Source organism: Notechis scutatus, chromosome 15 (assembly GCF_049901735.1).
Source record: "Notechis scutatus isolate UNSWTSFEM ecotype Mainland chromosome 15, rNotScu1.2, whole genome shotgun sequence".
In the NCBI taxonomy this organism is placed as follows: domain Eukaryota; kingdom Metazoa; phylum Chordata; class Lepidosauria; order Squamata; family Elapidae; genus Notechis; species Notechis scutatus.
In genome coordinates this window covers 6,592,132-6,616,005 of record NC_142023.1, presented here as the reverse complement: position 1 = coordinate 6,616,005, position 23,874 = coordinate 6,592,132, and the positions used below count along the sequence as shown (strand labels likewise).

Genomic DNA, 23,874 nt, shown 5'->3' with positions numbered 1-23,874 from the left:
GCCTGCCCGTTCTAGGAATTGTCATTTCATTTGCAGCCGTGGCTCCTTGCCTCTGCAGAAGACAGTCTTCCAGGACTCTTGGTTCCTCCCCCCTAATTTATGTCCATTGTAATGAAGGAGCCGTGGAGGATCTGGCTAAGCCCTCTGCAGCACCAAGGCAGCTTCGGGGGGCATAAATTCCGCAGGAGCTTCTTCTGCCTAGAGCAGACTTGGGTCCCTTTCCCAGCGGAGAGGCTGGATTTCGGGCTTCTTGGGTAGGAAAGCTCGCCGCACCCCGGCCAGCGCTCGCATGGGAGACCTTCCAAAATCTCAGGCTGCCGGTTACCTTGCAGGGACCAAACCATTCCCCCAAAGGCAGGGGAGGCTTTTGCGTGGACGCTGACCAGACCTGCATGGATGTGTCCATCTTGACACCCAGAGCTGAGCCTGGGCCAGACCCAACAGAGAGTTCCTTCTTTAGCCCTGGCTAGATAAAACCCCTGTGCTTTTTTTTTTTTTTTTCTGGGAAAAAAAAATTCTTCTGTTGGTTTTTTTTTTTGTTCCTTTTCTGTGGCAGCCCCTCCCTCCTGCCTCTCTTGCATAGCAAAATAGAGACCGACCCTGGATTTCCTAAGAGCAGAACAAACTTTGTGTTTGGAGAGAGAACCTGAGTCCCAAAGCGGGCTGGAGAATTCTGGGAGAGGGAAATCTATCCATCCTCAGAGTTGCCAAGATGGAGACCCACTGCTCTAAAGGGAGGGGTCGCATTTAAGCCCCTTCTTTGCCCCCTCCACCCCAACCTCTTGGGAAATCAGGCTGGGTGGGTTGAAGCGTCCACAGGAGGCTGGTGCATCCTCAAAAGAGGGAATCTGCCATTATTCTCCTGGTCTGGCCAGAGGAGCGAAGGAGAGGTGCTCACACAGAAGGACCACGTGCAGCTGTCTCCTAAGCAGGGCCAATGTGGCTGCGTTTGATTTACCTCCAGGGATCTCCTGGCTTCGGATCCACACGAGGGTAGACAGGCTGCCCTGTTTCAGGACTGGGTCTCCTCTGCACGGTGAGGCTCCTCTCCTGGGTTCCCGGGTCTGGCCCGATCTGGTGGCCAGAACCACATGGTGCACATCAACCCAGATGGGCCTTTTGAATATGCTGGTTTGTTTACAGAGACTTTGCAGAGCTGAATCTTTATGAAGGAACATCTGGAGGGGGAAGGCAACCCTTTAGAAAGCAGCTTTCACACAAGCCTCCACTCGGTTGTGGGTCTTTCCATTGTTCTTCCTGTTTCAAATGGAGAGATTTTGCTGGAGCTGACCTCCCCGCCTGGACAAAGGGAGGTTTGTCCGCTGGGACGTCAACGCCACCTCGGCTGCGAGTTTCTGGGAAGGCTGCTGGAAGCATCTTCTGTGTTTGCCCGCCGTCCTCCCTCCCACCCACCCACCCACCTGCTCTAAAGCTAGGAACAGGGTGTGCAGCTCTGCTCATCTTTTGTGGATGAAAATTTGGGGAGGGAGAAGAGAGGTGACTCTCTGGCAGCTTTTGACAACGTGCTGAAGATGGAGGGAGAGCAAAGGCCCATATAAAAATCTCTGAGTGGAAGGGCTGTTGTTGTTTTTTTGGAGGGCCATGAATAAAGGGGCAGGTTGCCAATTTTTTATTAATTTTTTATTAACTGACAAACACAAGCATAACACATCAACATAAAACCATCTTCCAAAATGCAACGTATCGGTTGGTACATTTCTTTCATGCAATGTCACAATATCCATGGTCTTTCCTTCCGAACATACATTCATATTACATAGGTCAACTGTACATATTATATTATGTTATATTGTGTTATTATTGTATTGTTAGTAGACCCAACTATAAATTTATATATTTCTTACCGAACAAATCTCTATTTTGACAAACCTGGGATCATACAATTCGTTTTCTTAGGTTCAATTATATAACATCATTGCATCATATTATCTTACATATTATACTATTCCTTTCCATAACATAGTTTACTTCTCTTATCTAGCCATTGATAAAATAAATCCCAAATTATAATATTCTTTATCTTCTTGCTCTCTGGCAGGTTGCTAATTTTAGGCACGCAACTGGGTGTCGTGCTAGGCAACCACCCACCCATACTTAGGGCGGGTGCATCCACCAGGCGCATAACTTGAGCTGTACAGGTTAATTTCCTCCCCTCCCCCTGTTATTCCACACACTTTTTTATCTGCTTTTCTGTTTCTCTTTGAAGGTAGAGGAGAGGGGGCGAACGAGAAAAATACTGCCGTTTAATCGCACTTAACGCCTTTTGAACCCCAGGGAAGAGATGCCAAATTCATATCTTTAGAAACAGGAACCGACTGGTTACAGGATGTGCTTTGAAAGTTTAAAGGGAAAAAAAAACTTGGAGAAAGTTTGTGATTAACTCTGTGGCTGGACCTTCTGCGGGGATGAAATCTTTTCAGATACAACACTCAGGGCTGGTGAGGAAGCAGCCGGGCTGGCTTCGGATCCGATACAGGGAAGGCCTGCTTTTTCCCCAAGCAGTGTGGGGGTCTCTAGGCAGGGACCCTTGTGGCCATGCCCCTGACCTTTCACACAACTGAAGGCCACGAGGCTGCTTCCCTTTGTCACGGTGGCCTTTGACACAATAAGAGGCAACCAGCAACCTGTATGCTGAGCACAACTCCTATTCAAACAGAACATCTCCTTCCTTCTGAGCGGAAGCACACCTGCCGTGTCTTGGGAAAGCAGGTGGCACTTGATGGCGTGGCAAGATTCCCACGGGAGAAACACAGTGCCAGTGTGTTTGGCAAGTGAGTGCCAGCCCCCCCTCCCCCTGCCTCTGCCTGTGTACCTTTTCTGCAGCTGCAGCAAAACCAGGGAGCTGCTGAGCGTTGCTCGTCTTGGGCGAGGTCATGATTTACCTCAAACTCTTTGATTTATCAGTCCGGAAGTGAAAGAGATGTGAGCAGGGCCAAATAAGCGGCATTTCACCCCCGGCAAGAACACTAACAGGAAAGAGCATTAAAAACCCATTTGCACCCATGTGGCAATTCTTTACGGAGAAAGCGTGAGAACTTTTTGCCTTCGGTCCAAAGGAAATAAACCTGATGCCTCCAGTCCCTTCCCAGCTAGACTTTTAAGATGAATGGACTTCAACACCCAGAATTCCCCAGGCAGCAAGCTGGCTGGGGAATTATGGGAGAGTAAGTCCCTGCATCTTGATTTTCTCACAGTTGGGAAACACGGCTCTAGAGTTTAGTCAATTGTCTGAAGCGTTTAAATTCGTCCCAGCAAGCTGCTTGGGGAATTCTGGGAGTCTACACCTCTTAAAGTTGTCAAAGTTGAGAAGCACTAAGATAGACTGCCCCCGGGCATCAAGATTCGTAATCTGTCGGTGGATTTCTCTAATCAGATGATGGTTTTCAGCCCATGTTTACAGTTGTGAGTTTAGCCCGAAGAGGAAATGCTTGCGACTTTCCCCCTAGCTCCTTTCTCCAAGCCCCGGATCACAAGCTCTAATTGCATCACAAGCTGTGTTGTGAGTTTTATCATCTCCTGCTAAACAGCTGTCACGCACACCTTTCCTTTTAGGTCAAAAGTGAATCTGGTAAACACTCCTAGGGAGCACCTAGGCGGCAGTTTCAGCCAGCAAGCACTGAGCTGAGGAGTGCATGGTGGACCTTTGTCCCATTTCATCAGTGCAAAAGAAAAAAAGACAAGAAAAAAGGCAGCTGCCAACCGGCCTGTCCTGTAGCCGGCAAAAGAGCCTATATAGGATGTTGGAGGAAGTTTTCGATGCGGCTGTGTAAAGGGAAGAAAAAGACTCTTCCTCGTAACCCAGCTGTGCAGGAATAGTTCCCTCCACTCTGCTCAGTGCCACTTTCCGTTTCTCACGGGGGGAACCCTGCTCCTCTTCCAAGGAGAGAGGAGAAATTTCTTTCCGGGAGACCCCAAAACAAGAGCGGGGTGTGGGGTGTGGATGAACGGAGAGTCCTTCCCATCGCGCATCTCTCTTCCCATTTTGGGGGTGGGTGGGGTGGGTGGACAGGGGTTGACTTGTCTCTGTGTGTGTGTGTGTGTGTGTGAGTGCCAGCAGTCTGTTTGCGGGGTTCTGAACCCAGTTTCTGTCGAGGGGTGATTCACTCCAGCGTGGTGTCTCGGGGGCAGAACGGTGTGCCTGCTTGCAATGCAAACCCGGATTGGGTTGCTATGGAAACGTAGCAAAAAGGATCTTCTTCATAAGGCTATTTTAAAAAAAACATTGGAGAGGGATCCCAGAGACAAGACCTGATCTGATCCACTTGCTGCCTGCTCCCATAAAAGGCTAGCTGGGAGCCTCACCTGCCCAGGTAGCCAGCTCTGTGAAGACTGGGCAGGGCACTCTGCCCTGGGGTTGTATATCTCCCCACCCCCCACTTTACGATTGTTGTGTGTTAACTGGAAAATTCTCTGTTAACATTTTTAACTGCAGAGGCAAGGGTTATTGCTGCAAGTTTGCTCAAGGAAATCTCTGTGGAAATATACAGGCAAGGACTTGCTTAATTTCCAGTCGCAAAGAAGGAAATAATGCATGTGAAATAAATATTCTGCCTTGGGCTGTTTGGCTCGTCTTGCAGGGGTTTGGCCCCGAGAATCGTTCCATCCGCCTTGAGGGCTGTGTGCCCACCCTCTTTCCTTGCCCTTTTCAAGTTGGCCATCTTGGGCAAAGAGCTGTCTGGTGCCAAGCACGACTTTTCCCCTCTTCGGTCTGCTTCAGCACTCTCCGACTGGCCCTTGGGGGCATTGTGGGTGCCCATGGCCCTGAGCCCCCTTGGGGGGGGGGACGACAATGTCCTTCTGCCCTTTCCGAGGCAAACACCAGGCGCTGCCGCTTCCTTCCAAGACGTTAATGGCGGAAGGCGAGGCAGCCATTCTGACGCCAAAAATGCTTGGTGCTGCCTGGTAGAAACCAGCTAATGAAACGGGGGCGGGTGTTTCTGGTGACAAAGTGACAATTGTGAGCTTCCCGTGAGTAAACAAAGGAGTCACCCTGGGTGGCTTGACTTGGGTTGGGGCAGGAGAAGTTGCTGGATCCGAGGCCCGAATGGGTCTCGGCCCCCAGCTTTTCCAGTTCCCCTCCAAGCAGAGGAAGGTTTCTACTGGCTGGAACGCTTCCCTGCATTTCCCCCTTTTCATTTTCAAGAGACAATTTCAACCCTCCGCTGAGTAACTTCCAGGGAAGATGCCGAAATCTTCTCTCCACCCCGTTGGTGGTTTTTTTGCACATCCCTCCAGGGAGCTTCCTTTAATGTGGGAATCTGGCAGGTGGGGGATTCGGTGGCCCAGTTGTGGCCTCCGCTATCCAAAGCAGCCACCAAGGAAGACCACGGCTGCAGTGCTGAAGCCCCCTCGGCTCCCCATTTTAAGGAAGGCCTCTTTAGCAGATCAATCGTGGCCACGGGACATGTGGGGCACCTTTACAGGTGGACCCTTCTGAAGAAAGGGGTCACTTCTGTTGGAGGGGAGGCGGGAGGGCAAAATGGGCACCCTGGTGGGCAGATGGGGTGGGCAGGGGTGCTGGCGAGGCGGGAGGATCTTAGTGGGGATCTTGCACAGCAGTGCTCCCTCCCTCCCTCCCTCCCCTTTGAACACTCAATTGCCTGACATTCTGGGTTTGCACTAGTCGGCCCTCATTCGAGCAGAACAAACATGGGTTGTTGCCCCCTGAAGACCTGGAGCCCCTATGTTTCCAATCTAGGTCAGTGAGTCGGGAGGTCTGGTTGGCATTCTCAGGTTGTCTCCTGATCCTTGCTAGCCAAGAGGAGAGGGCGACTTGGGGGGATCCTATAAGCCACCCTGAAATTTGAGGGGTTTTCACCAGCCTGCTCCTTCAGCACAGGGGTGTCTGTGCCCCCGGTTGGCCTCCCAGCCAGGCTCTTGGGGAACGGTGGGCCTCCCCTGTCCTTGGACTCATCCAAGTTTCCCTCCCCTCCTCTCTGCAGTGGGTGCTGTCCTTCGAAATCTTCATCCCGCTGGTGCTCTTCTTCATCCTGTTGGGGCTGAGGCAGAAAAAGCCCACCATCGCGGTGAAGGAAGGTAAGCGCCTGGCCGCCAGGAGGAACCGGGTACAACCGGTGAGTCCTTCCCCCGATGGCCACGGGCACAAAGTCCGCAGGGTGAAGCCTGTCCCCCGTGGGCCACAAGGCCTCCCTGGGAAGGCAGAGCCGAAGGATGCCCTGCAGTTCGCAAAATACCCCTGCCGACATCCTGAGCTTCTGTACAGAAAGCATCCTCAGCTCGGAGCGGTGGCTGCCTGGAAGGTATCCCCCCACCCCTGGTGCAGATGGGCAGCCTCTTCCCAGAGCAGCTGGCAAGGGGTCTGGCTGTGGGGTGGGGGGCAAGAATCCCAGAGGGTTGCAGCTGCCCTGCGGTGATCAGGGTTTATCTGCTCCTGCAAAGGGCTCAGAGAGTCATAATTCTTAATTAAACCCCACTGGAATTAGGAGCAGCCTTTGGGTGCCCGTTAGCAATGCCCCCCTGGCCCACCCCCTTTCTTTGGTACCCCCATCTCCCGCTTCCCCCGGCCCATGGGAAGCTGCCCAGGCTGCCAGTTCTGCCATCATCGGAGGCATCGCCACGATCCTCCCCGTTTGCTTTGAGGCTTGTTTTTCGTTTGTTTCTGAAATGTTTTTTTCTTTTTTTTCTCTTCCCCCCTCCACCACCCTCCACTCTTTATTTTTCTTTTCTTTTCCCTGACCTGACTTCTTCTTCCTCTCTTCTTTTGCGCCCGTGTTTCCTCTAGTCTGTAAGTTGGTTTCCTTTGGGCTGAGGCCACGTCTTGAGGCTCTCCCCACCCCCCAGTTGACTAATGTTTTAATCCCAGCTTTCTCCCGTCTCTCCTCGCATTCGTAGCCCTCCCGGTTATGGTGGCAGGTAACCATTGGGGGTTGGGGTATAAAGTCCTGTGCAAATTCAGAAGCCGAGGCCCGTTCCCAAAAACCACCAAGGCTTCCTTTGCAGCTTTGAGAATCTTCAAAAGCCTCGAAAAATTCAGGGCAATCCAAACAAACAAACAAACAAAAAGGCCACAAAGAGGGGTTATTTGCCACCATTGCAATCCCTTCCCCAGATTTATATCTAGCTTACTCATTATTTCCCCCATCCTGCTTTTTTTCCCCTGCAGTTGATCAGGGTTGGATCCTGGCTTAATTCTCTCCTGCCCCTAGCCCATTCCTCCTCCTCCTTTTTAACTTGCCCTCTAGGATGTGACTAACCGGTTGGCCAAGGCCATCTGCCCTTTGGCCTGGGGGAGTCAAAGGTCACTGTTTCCCTGGCTTCTGAGGTTCTGGATAGGTCATCAACTCAGCCGCTTGCAGAATCTCCAATGCCTCTAAAGCCTAGAAGAATAATTCAGTGCGTGTTTGTTTGGAAAATAGTTGTTCTTTCATGGAGTGAAATGATTGGATCAGGCTGTACCTTTTGGAATTCAGACCGGGCATTGAAAGCCCAACTTTTCAATGTCTGCAGCAAGGCAGCAGCAAAATTGTATTTATTTATTTTTAAAATTTGAGTTACAGCAGATTCATCTTGGTGGTTTGGGTGTTAAACCTTGTACCGTGGGGGAAGGTTTTGTTTTTGGCTCCAAATTCCACTTGGTAAGAGGCTGCAAGCGGCTTGGAGTTCTGCCTGGGAACGGACGAGATACCAGGTTGGCTGTGGGCAAGGATTTCTCCATGCTCCTGAGGTGCTGGACTACAGTACCCATACCCCCCTTGCCAAGGGTCATGGGGCCTATGATCCAGCACCTCTGAAGCTTGGAGAAGGCCAATTTGGAGGGGGAATTCGATGGAAGGGCCGCTGACCTTTAACCCTCTGAACTGTCCCTCTGGCTAATCGGAAGAGACTACAGCAAACTGATCTGACTTTCGCACTGCTCTCTGAACTGGTGTTGTGCGTCTTCTTACATACCCTGTCAGGTTTCCACCCACCCCTTTTCTCACGCTCTTCCTTCTCTAGCCTACTACACGGCAGCGCCCCTCACCTCGGCCGGCATCTTGCCCGTCATGCAGTCCTTGTGTCCTGACGGGCAGCGTGACGAGTTCGGGTTCTTGCAGTACTCCAATTCCAGGTGGGTTCGGCACCCCAGATGCCCGGTTTCTGGTATTTTGTTGAAAAAGAGGGTATGGCGAGAGGAGCCTGCTGAGGGAAAGGGGCCTCTGTGGCCAGCCCCCGATCCCTTCAAGGAAGTGCCGGTCACCCTTCCAGTTGCAAGGGGAAAGTTTTGGGTGTAACCATTTATTCCTAGGTGGGGGCCCAGGTGGGTGGGGGAGCAGGAAGAGCTGCCCGTGGAACTGACACCTTGGCATCGAATCAAACTAACCACTATTGACCTCACCCCGTTCCTAAGAGGTCTGTAAGGGGCGCGCATAAGTGCACCATTGTGCCTACCGTCCCTGTCCTCTTGTCCCCATTTATTTGTTACCTATTTCCTGTATTCACACTTATACCTATTATCTTGTAAGCGATTGACAAATCAAATAAATAAATTAAAAAATAAAGGAAGGAAGGAAAGAAGGAAGGAAGGGGGGGAGGAAGGAGAACAGAGAAAGGGAAGGAAGGAAGGAAGGGAAGGAAGGAAGGAAGGAAGGAAGGAAGGAAGGAAGGAAGGAAGGAAGGAAGGAAGGAAGGAAGGAGAGAAAAGGGAGGGAGGAGAGAAAAGAAGGGAGGGAGCTGGAGGAAGGAAGGAAGGAAGGAAGGAGAGAAAAGGGAGGGAGGAGAGAAAAGAAGGGGGAGCTGGAGGAAGGAAGGAAGGAAGGAAAGGAAGGGAGAGAATACCCATTCCTAAGAGATCTGTAAGGGGCGTGCATAAGTGCACCATCATGCCTATCGTCCCTGTCCTATTGTCCCCAGTTATAAGTTCCTATTTCTTGTATTTAAACGTATGTTTCTTCTTGTTTCTGTTATATTGTAAGCTTTTGACAAATAAATAAAATTAAGTAGGAGGAAAAGTATGGAGGCCGTCTGAGCTGGGAGGATCTTTTGTTCTTTCCAGAGAGCAAAAAGTGGGCAGACCTGTTCAGGCTCTTTCCTCCACCAACCCTGGCAAGTGCAAAAGGTCTGAAGGGAGCCAGAGCCCCCCTCAGGGTGTGGCCTCCCCATTCACACGTGCCTCACACACACACACGGGGTGTGTGTGGGGGTAATCTTTCCTGCAGGGTGACGCAGCTGCTGGAACGGCTGAACGAGGTGGTGGAGAAGAGCAACCTGTTTGACCCGGATCACGCCGGGCCGGAAGAGGAGTTGGAGTCTCTCCGGCGCCACCTGGAGTCTCTGGGCAGCAGCACCAGGCCCAGCCCTGTGGAGACCCATTTCACCACCCACGCAGGTGGGTGGGTGGGTGGGGGGTCCTCCCCTGTGGGGAAGGGCCAGGCCAGGAGGCAGCAGCTCGGCTCGTCTGGGGTTGCGGAAAGTTGTTGCTGCTGCCCGCCTGAGGGGTGGGGGGCTCTCCCTGCTTGGCGCCCACCGCCCTACCTCCCCCTCCCCGTCTATCTTTCCTTGGCAGCCCCTGGCTTCTCCCTGGACTCCATCGCCAAGGACAAGACGGAGCTCCACCGCTTCCTCAGGCAGAACCTCTCCTTGTCCAACGAGTCGGTGGAGCTGCTCACGGGCTCCAGCATTAACCTGAGAGAGGTGGGCAGGGGAGGGCGTGTCGCAGGGGGGAGCCGGCTGCAGGTTCAGGGCTGGGGAGGGGTGACGGGGAGGGGGTTGAGTTACCAGGGTCAAAGATTGTTCTTCCCGCAGGTCTACCGCCTTATCTTTGACGTGTCTCCCGGCTCTGCCGATGGCTTCAGCCCAGCGGACAAGTGGCGCCACCCGGAGGTGAGGCTTCCTGGACCCTCATGTTGCTGGTCAGGGCAGGTGTGGGGGGGGGGGAGGAGGAGGGAGGATAGACAGAGGGATGGCTGGGAGCGATGGATGGATTGGTCTCTTCTCCGCTCTTCTCCTTCCCTCCTGGGCAGTGCGTACGAAATCCTCGCAGCTGTTAATATGCGTAACATGATATATCTTATCTGTTTTATTGCATTTTTGTGTTATTCTACCTAATAAAAAAAAGTTTCCGGATTAAGTTCAGTTTTCTGATTCGCAACTCTGGAAAGAAAAAAAGGGTCCCCCAGAAGACATGGTTATAAAAATATATAATAGATTGTATAGAGACGGACAGGCTAACGAAAATACAAGACTGGGAAGATTCAATTTACTATAGGGCCTGGTATGAGTGGTTTAGAAATAAAAATAAAATAAAATGGCAATTAGGAAAAGAATGAGGGAATATGTAAATACACCATGGAGAAGATTGATGTGTAAGGATAAAAGATATTGATTTATAGCGAGAGTAAGATGTAATGGTAAAGGGATAAGTAAATACATATACTGAAAAATGTTAAGGAGATGCAAAAGAGGTCTTGATGTTGATAACAATGTATAAAGTTTTGTGTTTTTAAAATTTGGAAACTTAATAAAATGTATTATTAAAAAATAAATAAGAAGAACATCCTGGGCAAGATGATGGAAGGTGGGCTGGTCCGGCAAGCTCTGCGCGGCCCTCCCAAAGGCGCCCAGCGGAAGGCCATCCTCCGACTCTTCTCACATGCTTTGGGCCTGGCCAGCCCCATGGCAGAGCCCCCCGGCTCCGACAGCCCCCAGACCTTTGTGAGGGATGTGGAGGTGAGGAGGCCAGGAGGAAGCCAACTCTCTCACTGGGAGGGGGCTTCAGGAAGGGTGCCCGAAGGGAAGGCAGGGAGGGGGCATCCCCGTCCCAGACCTCCCCCCGCCAGCCCCAATAACTCTGCCGTTGTGGCCGAGCCCTCCGGCCATTCCTTCAGTGACCACAACTGCTTCCTCCCTCCCCCAGAACATCCTTTTCACCCCCGCTGTGCTGGAGAGCCTGACGTGCCGCCAGAGCCAGGACGAGCTGAGGCGCATCCTGGTCATCCCGGAGAGCCAGGAGCCACTCCTGCAGGCCTATCGTGCTTCGGTCTGCAACCGGAGCGCCAGCCTGCAGTCCGACTACTTCAGGCAGCTAGCCGTGGAGATGAAGGACCAGCTGGAAGCTCGGAAGGTGGCTGAACAGGTGAGGTGGGCAGGGCAGGCTCTTCTGCGGCCTCCCCAGCCCTCGGGTGTCTTCCTCCTGCCCCGAAGGCCTCACCTTAGCCGGGATGGGCGCCGAGTGCGATCGTTACCCCCTGGACCCTTCCGAGGAGCAGAATTTCCTCGGTTGCAACCAGATCTCTGATCATCTCTGCAGCTGAAGCTGGACGAGGTGAACCACACGGCGGCCCAAAGTCGCCTCCACGCCCTGCTGGAGGACCTGATGGAAATGGAGAAGGTGCTGAAGGACCTGGACATCCTCTCCGCTCTGGCCAAGCTCCTCCCCAAGGGGGCCTGTGCCGCAAAAGCGCCCCCCGCCGCCCCCAACAGCACCGGCTCAGCTGGGAACTTCAGCTCTGGCACCAATTCCAGCTCGGAGGAGGGCAGGGCCAAGAGTGAGCCGCCATCCGAGGACCCGCAAGGGCAGTGCTCGGCATTCGTGCAGCTCTGGGCCGGCCTGCAGCCCATCCTCTGCGGGAACAACCGGTGAGGGTCCCAGGGCGGCTGTTGCCTGGGCTTTGCTTTGGGGTCCGTGTCCAGAGCGGCCTTGAAGGGCAGGCGTAGGCTGCTGACCTTCAGAATCTGTCCCCTTTAGGACGATTGAACCCGAGGCGCTCCGGCAGGGGAACATGAGTTCTTTGGGCTTCACCAACAAAGAGCAGCGCAACCTGGGCCTCCTGGTGCACCTCATGACCAGCAACCCCAAGATCCTGTATTCCCCCGTTGGCACCGACGTGGATAAAGTCATCCTGAAGGTGGGCAGGGCGCAGAGACAGGTGGCTTCGGCCTTGAGGCTTTGCTGGGGCGATGTGTCCAGGGGTGCCTTCCCGCCCTTGGCATGTCGGGTGGTTGGCCTTTGGAGAGGCAGCAGCTGCCCAGCTGCCAACTCCAAGAAGAAGCAACACCAAAAGGATCATCATTAGCGGAGTCTGCTCCAGATGTCAGCCGCTGTCCTGCCTTTCCTTGAGTTGCCAAGAGGTTTATTTTTTATCCTGGGGGACAATTCTCGGCACCCAAAGGAAAATGTCCCCAGATTCCCCTTGAATACCCTGCCTGCAGTCCTTGGGGTGTCCTCCTTAATCCTCCTCCCCGCACGACAGGCCAACGAGACCTTTGCCTTCGTTGGGAACGTGACACGCTACGCCCAGGTCTGGTTGAACATCTCTGCTGAGATTCGTAGCTTCCTGGAGGAGGGCAAGTTGGAGCAGCGGATTGCCTGGCTCCAGCAGGTATTGTGGGGGAGGGAGGATTGGCTTGAGCCCCCCGCTGCCCACCCAGGGCAGCAGGGAAGAGAACCTGAATTCAAGGGTGGGATTCTACCAGTTTGCACCTATTCGCTAGAATCGGTTGTTAACATTCTAAGCAGTTCGGAGAACCGGTTGTTAGAAGAAATTACAGGGCTAATCCTGTAAGGAAGGCAGGAAGGAAACATTCTGGTGTTGCTTACAGAAACTGCCTCTCCGTTAACCCTTATTACATTCTTGGCAGGACTAGACTTCCTGTCTCGGGAACTTCTCTGGAGTTTTTTTCCCCCTCCTTTGCTGGTACTTTGCTTGTGTGGAGTGACCATTCAAAGTTACAATGGCACTGAGAAAAGTGACTTATGGCCATTTTTCACACTTATGACTGTTGCAGCATCCCCACAGTCATGAGAGGCCAGGCGAGGAGATGCGTGCCTCGATGTGAGTGGTATTGAGTTGGCCACGCCCAGCCAATAATATGACCACCAAGCCATGCCCACCAATTAAGCCACGCCCACAGAACCGGTTGTTAAAAAGTTTGAATCCTACCCCCGCCTGAATTCCTCCCAGCCCAGCTGAAGCCAGAGAGGAAGGGGCTGCCTGCTCTCACTCCCTACTTCTCTTTGGGGCCCCCAGATGGCGGAAGATCTTCACAGGCACCCCGAGATCCTGAATGTCTCTGACAGCACCCTCTTCCATACCTTCATGGAGAGCAATTTGTCCCTCTCCAACACCAGCACGCTTCTGCAGCAGCTGGACACGATTGACAACGCTGCCTGTGGCTGGATCCAGTTCATGTCCAAGGTGGGCCTCGCTGGACCTCTTCTCAGGCCAGAAAGCCAAGAGCCAAGCCGGGATCCTCCTGGGAGCAGAGAAAACGGGGAGATCTCAGGGTTGGGAAGTCAAGGAAGGAGCCCCAGAAGAGGGCGCGGCAAGGCCTTTAAAAAATACGCTTTAAAATATAATATATTTCGGCTTGGTGCCGTTCAGTAAAAAGTCATGATTTAAAACGGCAAGAAAGGATTTGAGATTTAAACAGCTTAAAAACACAAACTTCTAGATTAAATGCTAGCTATAGAAGCTGAGCTTGGGGGGGCCGGCAGGGGTTGGTTTCCTCCGTCTTTGAGTTGGCGTTGCTTTCCAGAGGGCGGGAGGTTCCTGCCTTCCTTACTTGGGGTTCCTAGCATGTTCCTAGGACTGGAGCTCTCACACACTGTCTGAGGGGAAGCTTAATTTGGGGTGTCAAAGCGTCTCCCTTGCACCTCAAGGGGGTTCTCCTTTCGCCCAGGTCAGCGTGGACATCTTCAAGGGCTTTCCAGACGAGGAGAGCATCGTCAACTACACCCTGAACCAGGCCTACCAAGACAACGTCACGGTCTTTGCCAGTACGGGCCTGTCTTCCCTTCCTTGCCCTCCCTCGCAGCTCCTCCGCCCGAGTAGCAGAGCCACCAGCTGGCACACCTTTTGGGCAGGATTGGCCCTCAGTGTAGCCAAGGGGGAAGAGTTTCTAGAGGTGGCCTTCTAATATTTTGGACTACAGCTCCCATTTTCCCCGGGATGTCTTCTCCTGGTGGAAGGAGAATGGTGGTGCCAGTGGCTTCAGCACTGCGGACAGCTCCAAACTGAATTATTCTGTAATTTGCAGTTTGTCAACCTGGTCAAGTATGAGGTGGGCAGGTGTTAACTCCCAGAATTCTGGGAGGATGAGCCTGCTGGCTGGGAATTCTGGGAACTGAAGTGCACACATCTTAAAGATGATAAGGTTGGGAAACACTGGTGGGTGGACTTCCTGGTTGCACAGCTATGTATGCCAGAGCTTTTTCTCTGTGTAAGGCTGTGTAAGGTCCTGTAGAGAGACAGAAATATGGATTTATGAGTATGTTTACCTTAGAGGCCACCTATTATTCTAGATGATTTATTGGTTCAATGCAACCTCACAGGTCAACACCTGGCCTACTTTGGGGCCGAGCCAGAAGTGTGCTGGCACTTTTCCCCGTTCCCTTGTGGACTATTTCTTCTCTTCTCCCAAAAGGTGTGATCTTCCAAACCGACAAGGATGGCAGCCTCCCTCCCCACGTCATGTACAAGATCCGCCAAAATTCCAGCTTCACGGAAAAGACCAATGAGATCCGGCGGGCATATTGGAGACCCGGGCCAAACAACGGGGGCCGTTTCTACTTCCTGTATGGCTTTGTCTGGATCCAAGGTGAGAACCCAGCTGGCTTCTTCAGAGCCTGGGTAGATGCTCCCTTTCCCTGGCCCAATGTCTGCAAAGTGGTTCATCGTTGACTGTAGGTTAAGGAAGCGCACGCTTCAGTCGCAGTTCCTGACCCTTCGCTTGCCAAAAAAGGCAGGTTGTTTCTGGAGGCCAGTTTGGGCACAATCAATGCCCGGAGAACCATCAGCATAAACTTAAGCGCTTCTCATTTTCCAAAGACATGATGGAGCGCGCCATTGTCAACACCTTTGTCGGCCGCGATGTGGTGGAGCCTGGCAATTACGTGCAGATGTTTCCCTACCCGTGTTACACCCGTGATGAGTGAGTCCCTTCTCTTGCCTTGGGAGTTGGTGCTCCCTGGGGGAACAGCTCTTCTCTAGCAGGCCGGAGGCCAAGGAGAAGGGTTGCGTTGTGGAGCTGCTGGGGGCCTGGCCCCTGACTCACTCCTGGTCCCCTCCTCCTGGGGATGGCTGGGGGGTTTCCTGGGCTGTGGACGAGGCTCCCCCTTTCCCCTCCCCCAGCTTCCTCTTTGTGATTGAGCACATGATGCCCCTGTGCATGGTCATCTCCTGGGTCTACTCGGTGGCCATGATGATCCAGCACATCGTCGCGGAGAAGGAGCATCACTTGAAGGAGGTGAGGCCGTGGGACGGGAGGGGCGGAAGGCAGAGGTAGCTTCCAAAAGGCCAGTGAGGCGGGAAAGGAAGGAGAACAAGGAAACAGACCAAGGGAGGCTTTGCTGGGAAGCCAGGGCTGAGCTGGGTGCTGCAGCTGGGACCATGAGAGGAAATGGAGGGGGATCTGTTTGGGATTTGGGGGCAGTCACTGGGTAGGCGCCACACCCTCAGCCAGAATGGGAGGCTGCAAGCAGGGCCCTGCAGGCCTCTCTGGGTGCAGGTGGCAGAGTAACGAAACGGGTGCTGCGAAGGGGCAAAACCACCTCCTAGAACCAGGGCTGGAAGTGTTCCCAGACGGGTGGGGGGGCCTCCTCCAGCTGTCCCGTCTCCGTCTTTTCAGCCGTGGCGCTTCCCAAGCCGGCGTCCTCCCTTCTGTGGCACTTCCCTGCAGAGCTCCTTCCTTGCCTCTGTGCCAGGAGGGCCTTCCCGTTGCTGCTGGCATGTCCGTGTTCCTGCTTAATGAGATCATGATGAAGTGCCAGGGCAGAGAGCCAGCCGGCTGGCCTGCCTTTGGGCGGGTGGCTACGTCTCTGCCAAGGGAGAGGAGAGTTGGCAGAGGTGCCAGCTGCAGGGAGAGATTCCGTCCAGGCGGGCAGGCAGGGAGAGGATGCTGGCTTGGGAAGCTTTCCTGCCCGCAGCAATTTCTGATGGTTGAAGACTCAGAATCTCAGAACCGGAGCCATTTATGAGAGTTTTTGTGCAGCAAAACGGCAGAGAGGCCCTTATCCCGGCTCTGAGGAGGCCCTTATCCCCTTGCAGGTGATGAAGATGATGGGGCTGAATAATGCCGTCCACTGGGTGGCCTGGTTCATCACAGGCTTCACCCAGCTGTCCATCTCGGTCACTGCCCTGACCGCCATTCTCAAGTACGGGAAGGTCCTCATGCACAGCGACGTTCTCATCATCTGGCTCTTCCTGGCCGTCTACGCCGTGGCCACCATCATGTTCTGGTGAGGGCCAAGGGAGGGAAGGTGGCCTGTTGGAACATTGGCCCTCGCATTGGGGCCTCTACACTGTGGTGCTCTGCAAAAGTTGGCGGTTTGGTCTCTTGCCTCCCATGGAGATGCCCTGCCGAGCAGAACACGGGGCTCCCTCAACGTAGTCCCCGGCTGTTGTGGTTAGCCAGCAGCAGGTGCGGACGGCTAAGGAGAGCGAGGACTCAGATGAGGGGCCAGGACCATTAGGGAGTGGACTGCTGCTTTCAGAGATTGTGGGGGCTGGCAGCAGCAATGAGGAGGTTCCCAAGGAGCCTGTGCTAAGTGCACGTGTGCACAGGATTGCTCACAGGAAAGAGCAGTTACAACGGCATGGGCAACTCGGGAGTAAGGCTGCAAGGTAATGGCCCCTCCTTCAAGAAGATAAAAGCCAGCTGTGAAGCGAACGTTCTTTGCAGGAAGCAAAGACGTTTTGAAACTACAGCCTCGTGGACATTCTAGTATCCTGAGTTTGGATTTGAAGATTCTTGTATTGCAAATTATTTCTCGTCTGTCTCACACAGTTTGGCAAGGCTTTGTGCTTATCACAGCTAATTATTTTGTAAGAATATTACAAGGTTTCTGTTCCTTTTGGATTGTGTTTGATTTGTTGGGAAACGGCGTGGGTCAGAACACCAGCTGAGGGTGATGGGATTGGGCAGCCTGCTTAGCTAAGCTCATTTCCCCCGTCCACAGGACTGCAGCCTGTTCCTGACCTCTCGCCCTCTTTCCCCGCAGCTTCCTGGTCTCCGTGCTATATTCGAAGGCCAAGCTGGCCTCGGCCTGCGGTGGGATCATCTACTTCCTCAGCTACGTCCCCTACATGTATGTGGCCATCCGGGAGGAAGTGGCCCACGACAAGATCACTGCCTTCGAGAAGTGCATTGCTGTGAGTACCCCGGGAGAGACGCAGTTGAGGTGGCAGCAGGAGGCTTGGGAAGATCTGCCCCTGTGGGGCAACGGCTTCTCTTGCATCTGTGGGCCCTGGGCTTCTCTCGGTTGGCACAGTCTGTATTTTTCTCAGCCCTCGAGGCATTTTTCACCCTCTCCTTTCTCCCCAGTCCCTGATGTCCACCACGGCCTTTGGGCTGGGCTCAAAGTACTTTGCCCTCTACGAAATGTCTGGCGTGGGCATCCAGTGGCACACTTTCAGCCAGTCCCCTGTGGAAGGGGATGACTTCAACCTCCTGCTTTCCATGATGATGTTGATTGTGGACGCCGTGGTCTATGGGGTGCTGACGTGGTATATTGAAGCTGTGCACCCAGGTACGGGGATTTGGGGGAGCTTGGGGTGGGGTCTTGGTCGCTGCAGCCGCCACCCCGGGCTGAGATCCTCCAGGGAGGGGTTCCTGCCATGCCAACCAGTGCTTCTTCCCCAGGGATGTACGGGCTCCCTCGGCCTTGGTACTTTCCGCTGCAGAAGTCCTACTGGCTGGAAAACGGGCGCACTGAGGCCTGGGACTGGTCATGGCCTTGGTCAAAGAAGACCCACCTGAGCATCACAGAGGAGGACCAAGCGTGTGCCATGGAGAACAGGAGGATGGGTAAGGTGGCAGGTGGGGCAGAGCCACTGCGGGGCATCGCAGAAAGGGCTCCCTGTTGTCCGCATGGCTTTTGAAGACTCTCAATGGTCAGAAAGGGTCTGGAGAGGCCCTGCTTTTTCCTCTCACAGAGAACCCCCTCCCCACCCTTCGTTGATCCCTGCAGAGGAGAGCCGGGGCATCGAGGAGGAGCCCACCCACCTGCCCCTGGTGGTCTGCGTAGACAAACTGACCAAGATCTACAAGACCGACCAAAAGCTGGCCTTGAACAAGCTGAGCCTCAACCTCTATGAGAACCAGGTGGTCTCCTTCCTGGGTCACAATGGCGCTGGCAAGACGACCACCATGTGAGTGTTGAAGAGTGTGCCCCCTGGCCGATTGTAGGGGGGGCAGGCAGGGAGTGATGGTGGGGTGTCTGACCCCATCCCTGGGCTGCTTCCTCCCTGGCAGGTCCATCCTAACCGGCCTCTTCCCTCCGACCTCCGGCTCGGCCACCATTTACGGCTATGACATCCGGACGGAGATGGACCAGATCCGGAAGAACCTGGGCATGTGCCCGCAGCACAACATCCTCTTTGACAAGCTGACGGTGGAGGAACATCTCTGGTTCTACTCGCAGCTGAAGGGCATGGCCAAGGAGGAGATCTGCAAGGAGATGGCCAAGTGGGTGTCCCCTGACCCTCCCCCAGCAGCCTCGGATCCCAGCTCCCATGCTCCCCAGCCAGCAGGAGCAATCCTACTGTACCCTTTCCTCCTGCTCTGTCTCACTTTGGGAGCCCCTCTGGGGAGGCTCACCCAGATCTGCTGGAGGAAAGGAATCCAGGTCTCCCCAGAGGGGCCCCCCAAAGTAAGACCGCTTCCTTTGCTCCCCACAGGATGATCGAGGACCTGGAGCTGACCCACAAGTGCCACTTCCTGGTACAGACGCTGTCCGGAGGGATGAAGAGGAAACTCTCGGTCGCCATCGCCTTTGTGGGGGGATCGCGGGCCGTCATCCTGGATGAGCCCACGGCTGGTGTGGACCCCTATGCACGGCGAGCCATCTGGGACCTCATCCTCAAGTACAAGCAAGGTGGGTCTGCTGGGCCCTGTTTGGGGAGTGCAGACCAGGTTCCTGGTCCTCTCCCACCTTGGACCTCGGGTGGGGGGGTTCTTATGACCCCCACATGGCCCATCTCCCCCTTTTTCTGCCCCGCCCCCCCCGCCCCCAGGAAGGACCATCCTCCTCTCCACCCACCACATGGACGAAGCAGACCTGCTGGGCGACCGCATCGCCATCATCTCCCATGGGAAGCTGAAGTGCTGTGGGTCACCCCTCTTCCTGAAAAGCACCTACGGGGACGGCTACAAGCTGACGGTGGTGAAGAAGCAGTCGGACGCCCGGGCCAATGCCGGTCAGTGGCCCCCACCGGCCCCCTCCTGGGTCCAGGGCAGGGAGGAATCCTCAGGCCTTTGAGGGGGGGGCTCTGCCTCGGGTCCCCCTTGGCCTTTCGTGCTTAGGTAGACTTCCTCAGAACAGGGAGGTTCAGGCCCTTTGCAGCCCAGTCCCTTTCCCTTGTCTCTGCCTGGTGGCCCTGCTTTAAATTCTGAGCGACGTGGGGGGGAAAAAAGCCCCCTCTTTTCCTTTGGCCTGGCTGACTTTCCCCACCTCCCTCCCCCAGAGACGGGGCTCCCCCGCAGCCCGCCCTGCCCCTCCGCCACCAGCCCCTGCTCCGAAGAGCGAGTCAGCCAGTTCATCAAGAAGCACGTTGCCTCCTGCCTCCTCATCTCCAACACCAACACGGAGCTCTCCTACATCCTGCCCAGTGAGGCCGCCAAGAAGGGTTGCTTCGAACGGCTTTTCCAGGTGGGCGCGGGCCAGCGGTGGGATTCTAATTTTTTTTTAACAACCGGTTTTGTGGGCATGGCTTAGGTGGTGGGCGTGGCTTGGTGGTCATGTTATTGGCTGGGCATGGCCAACTCAACGTCACTCACTTCAAGGCACGCATCTCCTCGCCTGGCCTCTCGTGACTGTGGGGATGCTGCAACAGTCGTAAGTGTGAAAAAGGGTCATAAGTCACTTTTTTTAGTGCCATCGTAACTTTGAATGGTCACTCCACACAAGCAAAGTACCAGCAAAGGAGGGGAAAAAAAACTCCAGAGATGTTCCTGAAATAGGAAGTCTAGTCCTGCCAAGAATGTAATAAGGGTTAACGGAGAGGCAGTTTCTGTAAGCAACACCAGAATGTTTCCTTCCTGCCTTCCTTACAGGATTAGCCCTGTAATTTCTTCTAACAACCAGTTCTCCGAACTGCTTAGAATGTTAACAACCGGTTCTAGGGAATAGGTGGGAACTGGTAGAATCCCACCCCTGGTGCCTTTTCCAGGTGGGGGAGGCGACTGGGGGGGAGGAAGGGAAGAGGGAGGGAGGGAGTGCTGCATTGGGTTTGAGTCCAGGGCTGCGTCCTTTCCTGGTGTGTGTGTGTATGTGTGTGTGTGAGAGAGAGTGTGTGTGGAAACACATAAAAGGTGCTTTGAAGCAACCAGATGGCGATCTTTGGGTCAAGAAGCTAGTCCTCTTGAAGGGGGGGTCCCCCTGCCAACCTAGATGACCCTTTTCTGCCTCCGGGGGATCTGTAAGCAGTTCAGATCTCACAGAGGAGCCCCTGAAGAAGCGATGGAAGGTGCCATCATTGGCACAGGCTGAGCTGATAACTGCGTCCCTGTGTGGTTGCAGAGGTAGACTGCCCCTGAGCTTGGAAGTTCAGGGTTGATATCCACCAATAGCTTCCTCTTCTTCCTCCTCCTCCTCCCCCTCCTCCGGGAATTGTGAAAACTTGATTTAAAGCCACACCATTTGGAGGCACCTTGCAGAGTGGAGGAAAGAAATGCCTTTGGTCCACCCTGGAAGGGCCGTCGCTTGACCGAGACACGATTTGCATAGAGATATTCCAGAGAGGAGAGTTGCCAGGCCATCTCGGAGCCTGACTCCCCCGCAAGTGGAGGAGCTGCAGTGGGACTTCCCCTAACTTCCCCCTGCTCCCTCCTGCAGCACCTGGAGCACAGTTTGGAAGATCTGGACCTGACCAGCTTTGGCCTGATGGACACCACCCTGGAAGAGGTCTTCCTAAAGGTCTCCGAAGAAGACCAGTCTCTTGAGAACAGTGATGCGGGTATGCTGCAGGGGGTCAGGCCTCCCTCGCCTGGGTGTGTGTGTGTGTCTCCTGTGGCCCTCGGCAGCCATTCTCACCTCTGCCCACCCTTGCAGATATCAAGGAGTCCAAGAAAGATGCTTTCCCGCTGCCCAGTCCCCGCTTTGGCCCCAGGCCCCAGGCCAACGGCCACCCCCTCCCAAGGATGGCAAGGCCGACCACGCCCGAAATGGACCTGGGGAACCTCCTGACCTGCTCGGACTTGACTGAGTCCCAGGCATCCTTGCATTCCTCCTCCTCCTCCTCAGCCGGCTCCGTGCGGGGCGAAGACGGTGGGGCTTATTCGGAGTTCTACGGGGATTACTCCCCCTTGTTTGACAATACACAAGACCCCGATAATGCCAGCCTGCAAGGTTTGTAGCGCGGCAAAAAGTCTGATGGGGGCAGGGGAAGGGAGTGTGAGGGACACACACCCCGGTCCCCAGAAGCCGTTTAGTTCTGCTTCTAAGCTTCCCAACGGCAGAAACCCTGGGTGTGCAACGGGTTGAGGGCAGAAGGCTGCTGCGTCTTGTTGCTCGGGCATTTGGGAGAAGAAGGAAGCAGAAGGAGAAACGGAGGCAGGGACCCTTGCCCTCCCTCCCTGCATCCCTCACGTCTGCCCTTCCTGCAGAGCCGGAGACTGACCTGGAAGAGGCATCCCTGGCCGGACAAAGCAGCTTCAAGCTGGAGGGCTCCTGGCTGAAGCTGCGCCAGTTTCACGGGCTGCTGGTCAAGCGCTTCCATTGTGCCAAGCGCAACAGCAAGGCCATCTTCTCCCAGATCCTGCTGCCCGCCTTCTTTGTTTGCGTGGCCATGACGGTGGCACTCTCTGTCCCAGAAATAGGTAGGGGGCATCCCTGCCCTGCCCACCCACCTGGGTCCACGGCTGGCCCTCCGCAGGGGAGGGATTGGGAAGGCTTCTCTGTTTTGGAACCTCGTTGGGCACTTTTGCTTTGAGTGAGCCATGGAGGGGGGCTGCGTTTCAACCTTTTTCTTGCCCTTCTTTTCTGCTGCCGAAATGGGGGTGTTCTCCTATACGGCCGGTTATTACGGCCCCCTCTTGCTTTGCAGGAGACCTGCCTCCCCTCATCCTTTCGCCTTCTCAGTACCACAATTACACCCAGCCCAGAGGCAACTTCATCCCCTACGCCAACGAGGAACGTGGCAACCAGTAAGACAATCCCCCACCCCTTCTCACTCTTCCCCCCGCACCCTCAGGGCATTTGAGAGAGAGAGATGTGGTAAAACCTGCCTTGGGGATTGTTCCTTTGAGAATCACCTTCCAGGGTTTGGTTGGAACCAATGTCTGCGTTTCTCCTTCACCCACTATGGGACTGGAAAGCTGGAGTCCTTGGGCTGGAAAAATCCCCCTTCCTCCTCCTCCTTTTAGCCAGTCTTCGCCAGACGCCAGCGCCCAGCAGCTGGTCAGCACCTTCTACCTGCCCTCCGGCATCGGGGCCACCTGTGTGCTCAAGTCGACCTTCAACAGCACGCTGGACCAGCAGGTCCAGTCCCTGAACCTCAACAGCAACGAATCCAAGATGTTGGCGGCCAAGTACTTCGACGCCATGTGCCTGGACTCCTTCACCCAGGGCCTGCCCCTCTCCAACTTCGTGCCGCCCCCTCCGTCCCCGGCTCCCTCCGACTACCCCTTCTCTCTGGACGAGGACTTGCTGCGGGCCTGGAACTTCACCACCTTCCCGCCCACCGTTAAAGGTAAGGACGGCCCTCGGCCTTTGAGACACAGAGGCAGAATCTGAAAATGGTGCTTCTCTGGCTGGCTGGGAGGGGCGCCTAGGATGGGCTCTGGGAGAGGCTGGGAGCCCCCTTGACTGAACATCTGGCTCACTTTCATCCCTTCGACTGCTTTTCTGGGCGGCTGCCCTGCCATGCTGGGTTCCCTCGGTGGTGAAACCGCTCTCGGTTATTCTCCCTGCCAGAGACGGTCACCTCCACCCCGGCCCAGCCCAGCATCGTCCACGAATCCATCAAGTGCACCTGCTCCATGCAGGGCACAGGCTTCTCCTGCCCCAGTGGAGTGGGGGGCCACCCTTCCCAGACGAAGGTGGTGACGGGGGACATACTGGTGGACATCACGGGGCGCAACGTCTCCGAGTATCTGCTGTACACTTCGGACCGCTTTCGGCTGCACAGGTGTGTGTGTGGGCGTGCATGGTGGGGTGGGGGCACCCCCTCACCCCCAGGAGGGGCTCTGGCAGGTGCCTGTTAGTGAATGTGGCTGCTGCTTTCCTGTCCCAGGTATGGAGCGGTGACCTTTGGCAACATCCAGAAATCCATCCCGGCCTCTTTTGGGGACAACGCGCCCCCGATGCTCCGGAAAATTGCCGTCCGCAGCACCGCCCAGGTAGGGGCTCAGTTATAGCTCTGCCAATCTGTGGTGGGCAGCCCAGAAGCAGCAGCTGGATGAGCTTGAATGGGAGTTCCTGTCCCTCCCAGGGTCCTCTGTGCCCACTGCCCTCCTCAAGCCCCCTGTCTGTGGGGGAGCTGCCTGGGCCAATGCTCCCCTCCCTACACTGCCTTCCCAGGTGTACTACAACAACAAAGGATACCACAGCATGCCCACCTACCTCAACGCCCTCAACAATGCCATCCTCCGTGCCAACCTGCCCAGCAGCAGAGGAAACCGTGCAGCTTATGGTGAGCAGGGAGGGTGGGAAGGATGCTGGGTGGAATTGGGGCAGCGGCAGCACTCGACCGGATGGCCAATGGTTGGAGTCAGCCGGTTCGCACCGGTTCACTAGAACCGGTTGTTAGCGTTCTGAGCAGTTTGGTGAACTGGTTGTTGGAAGAAATGATTAGGGCAGAGAAGTGATTGTTCAGTTATTGGAATCCCACCACTGCGGGTGGCATGGAGAGGCTCTGCCCTTGCGTGTTGGCAGCCAGATAGGATGCGGCGAGAGAGGAAGAGGCCATGTGGCTAGGG

The 23,874-nt window shown here is 54.9% G+C and overlaps 1 protein-coding gene across 2 annotated transcripts in view; it reads left to right on the top strand.

The window, feature by feature from the left end:
• Window positions 1–23,874, top strand: part of ABCA2 (ATP binding cassette subfamily A member 2) — a 36,128-nt gene that overhangs the window by 3,008 nt on the left and 9,246 nt on the right. The window contains exons 2-33 of one of the 2 annotated variants that reach the window (XM_087943916.1): window positions 5,964–6,057; window positions 7,978–8,089; window positions 9,177–9,346; window positions 9,524–9,651; window positions 9,763–9,840; window positions 10,510–10,686; window positions 10,874–11,092; window positions 11,267–11,595; window positions 11,705–11,864; window positions 12,210–12,338; window positions 12,987–13,154; window positions 13,639–13,735; window positions 14,383–14,556; window positions 14,787–14,889; window positions 15,090–15,204; window positions 16,005–16,195; window positions 16,958–17,108; window positions 17,281–17,485; window positions 17,599–17,763; window positions 17,927–18,107; window positions 18,211–18,423; window positions 18,636–18,832; window positions 18,972–19,154; window positions 19,422–19,606; window positions 20,792–20,912; window positions 21,008–21,304; window positions 21,562–21,774; window positions 22,002–22,101; window positions 22,321–22,646; window positions 22,871–23,084; window positions 23,190–23,295; window positions 23,477–23,588. In XM_087943916.1, coding sequence (XP_087800042.1) covers window positions 5,964–6,057; window positions 7,978–8,089; window positions 9,177–9,346; window positions 9,524–9,651; window positions 9,763–9,840; window positions 10,510–10,686; window positions 10,874–11,092; window positions 11,267–11,595; window positions 11,705–11,864; window positions 12,210–12,338; window positions 12,987–13,154; window positions 13,639–13,735; window positions 14,383–14,556; window positions 14,787–14,889; window positions 15,090–15,204; window positions 16,005–16,195; window positions 16,958–17,108; window positions 17,281–17,485; window positions 17,599–17,763; window positions 17,927–18,107; window positions 18,211–18,423; window positions 18,636–18,832; window positions 18,972–19,154; window positions 19,422–19,606; window positions 20,792–20,912; window positions 21,008–21,304; window positions 21,562–21,774; window positions 22,002–22,101; window positions 22,321–22,646; window positions 22,871–23,084; window positions 23,190–23,295; window positions 23,477–23,588 — 5,413 coding nt within the window. Of the gene's footprint in view, window positions 1–5,963; window positions 6,066–7,977; window positions 8,090–9,176; window positions 9,347–9,523; window positions 9,652–9,762; window positions 9,841–10,509; window positions 10,687–10,873; window positions 11,093–11,266; window positions 11,596–11,704; window positions 11,865–12,209; window positions 12,339–12,986; window positions 13,155–13,638; window positions 13,736–14,382; window positions 14,557–14,786; window positions 14,890–15,089; window positions 15,205–16,004; window positions 16,196–16,957; window positions 17,109–17,280; window positions 17,486–17,598; window positions 17,764–17,926; window positions 18,108–18,210; window positions 18,424–18,635; window positions 18,833–18,971; window positions 19,155–19,421; window positions 19,607–20,791; window positions 20,913–21,007; window positions 21,305–21,561; window positions 21,775–22,001; window positions 22,102–22,320; window positions 22,647–22,870; window positions 23,085–23,189; window positions 23,296–23,476; window positions 23,589–23,874 lie in introns of both variants that reach the window. The other variant, XM_087943914.1, reaches the window with a different exon arrangement.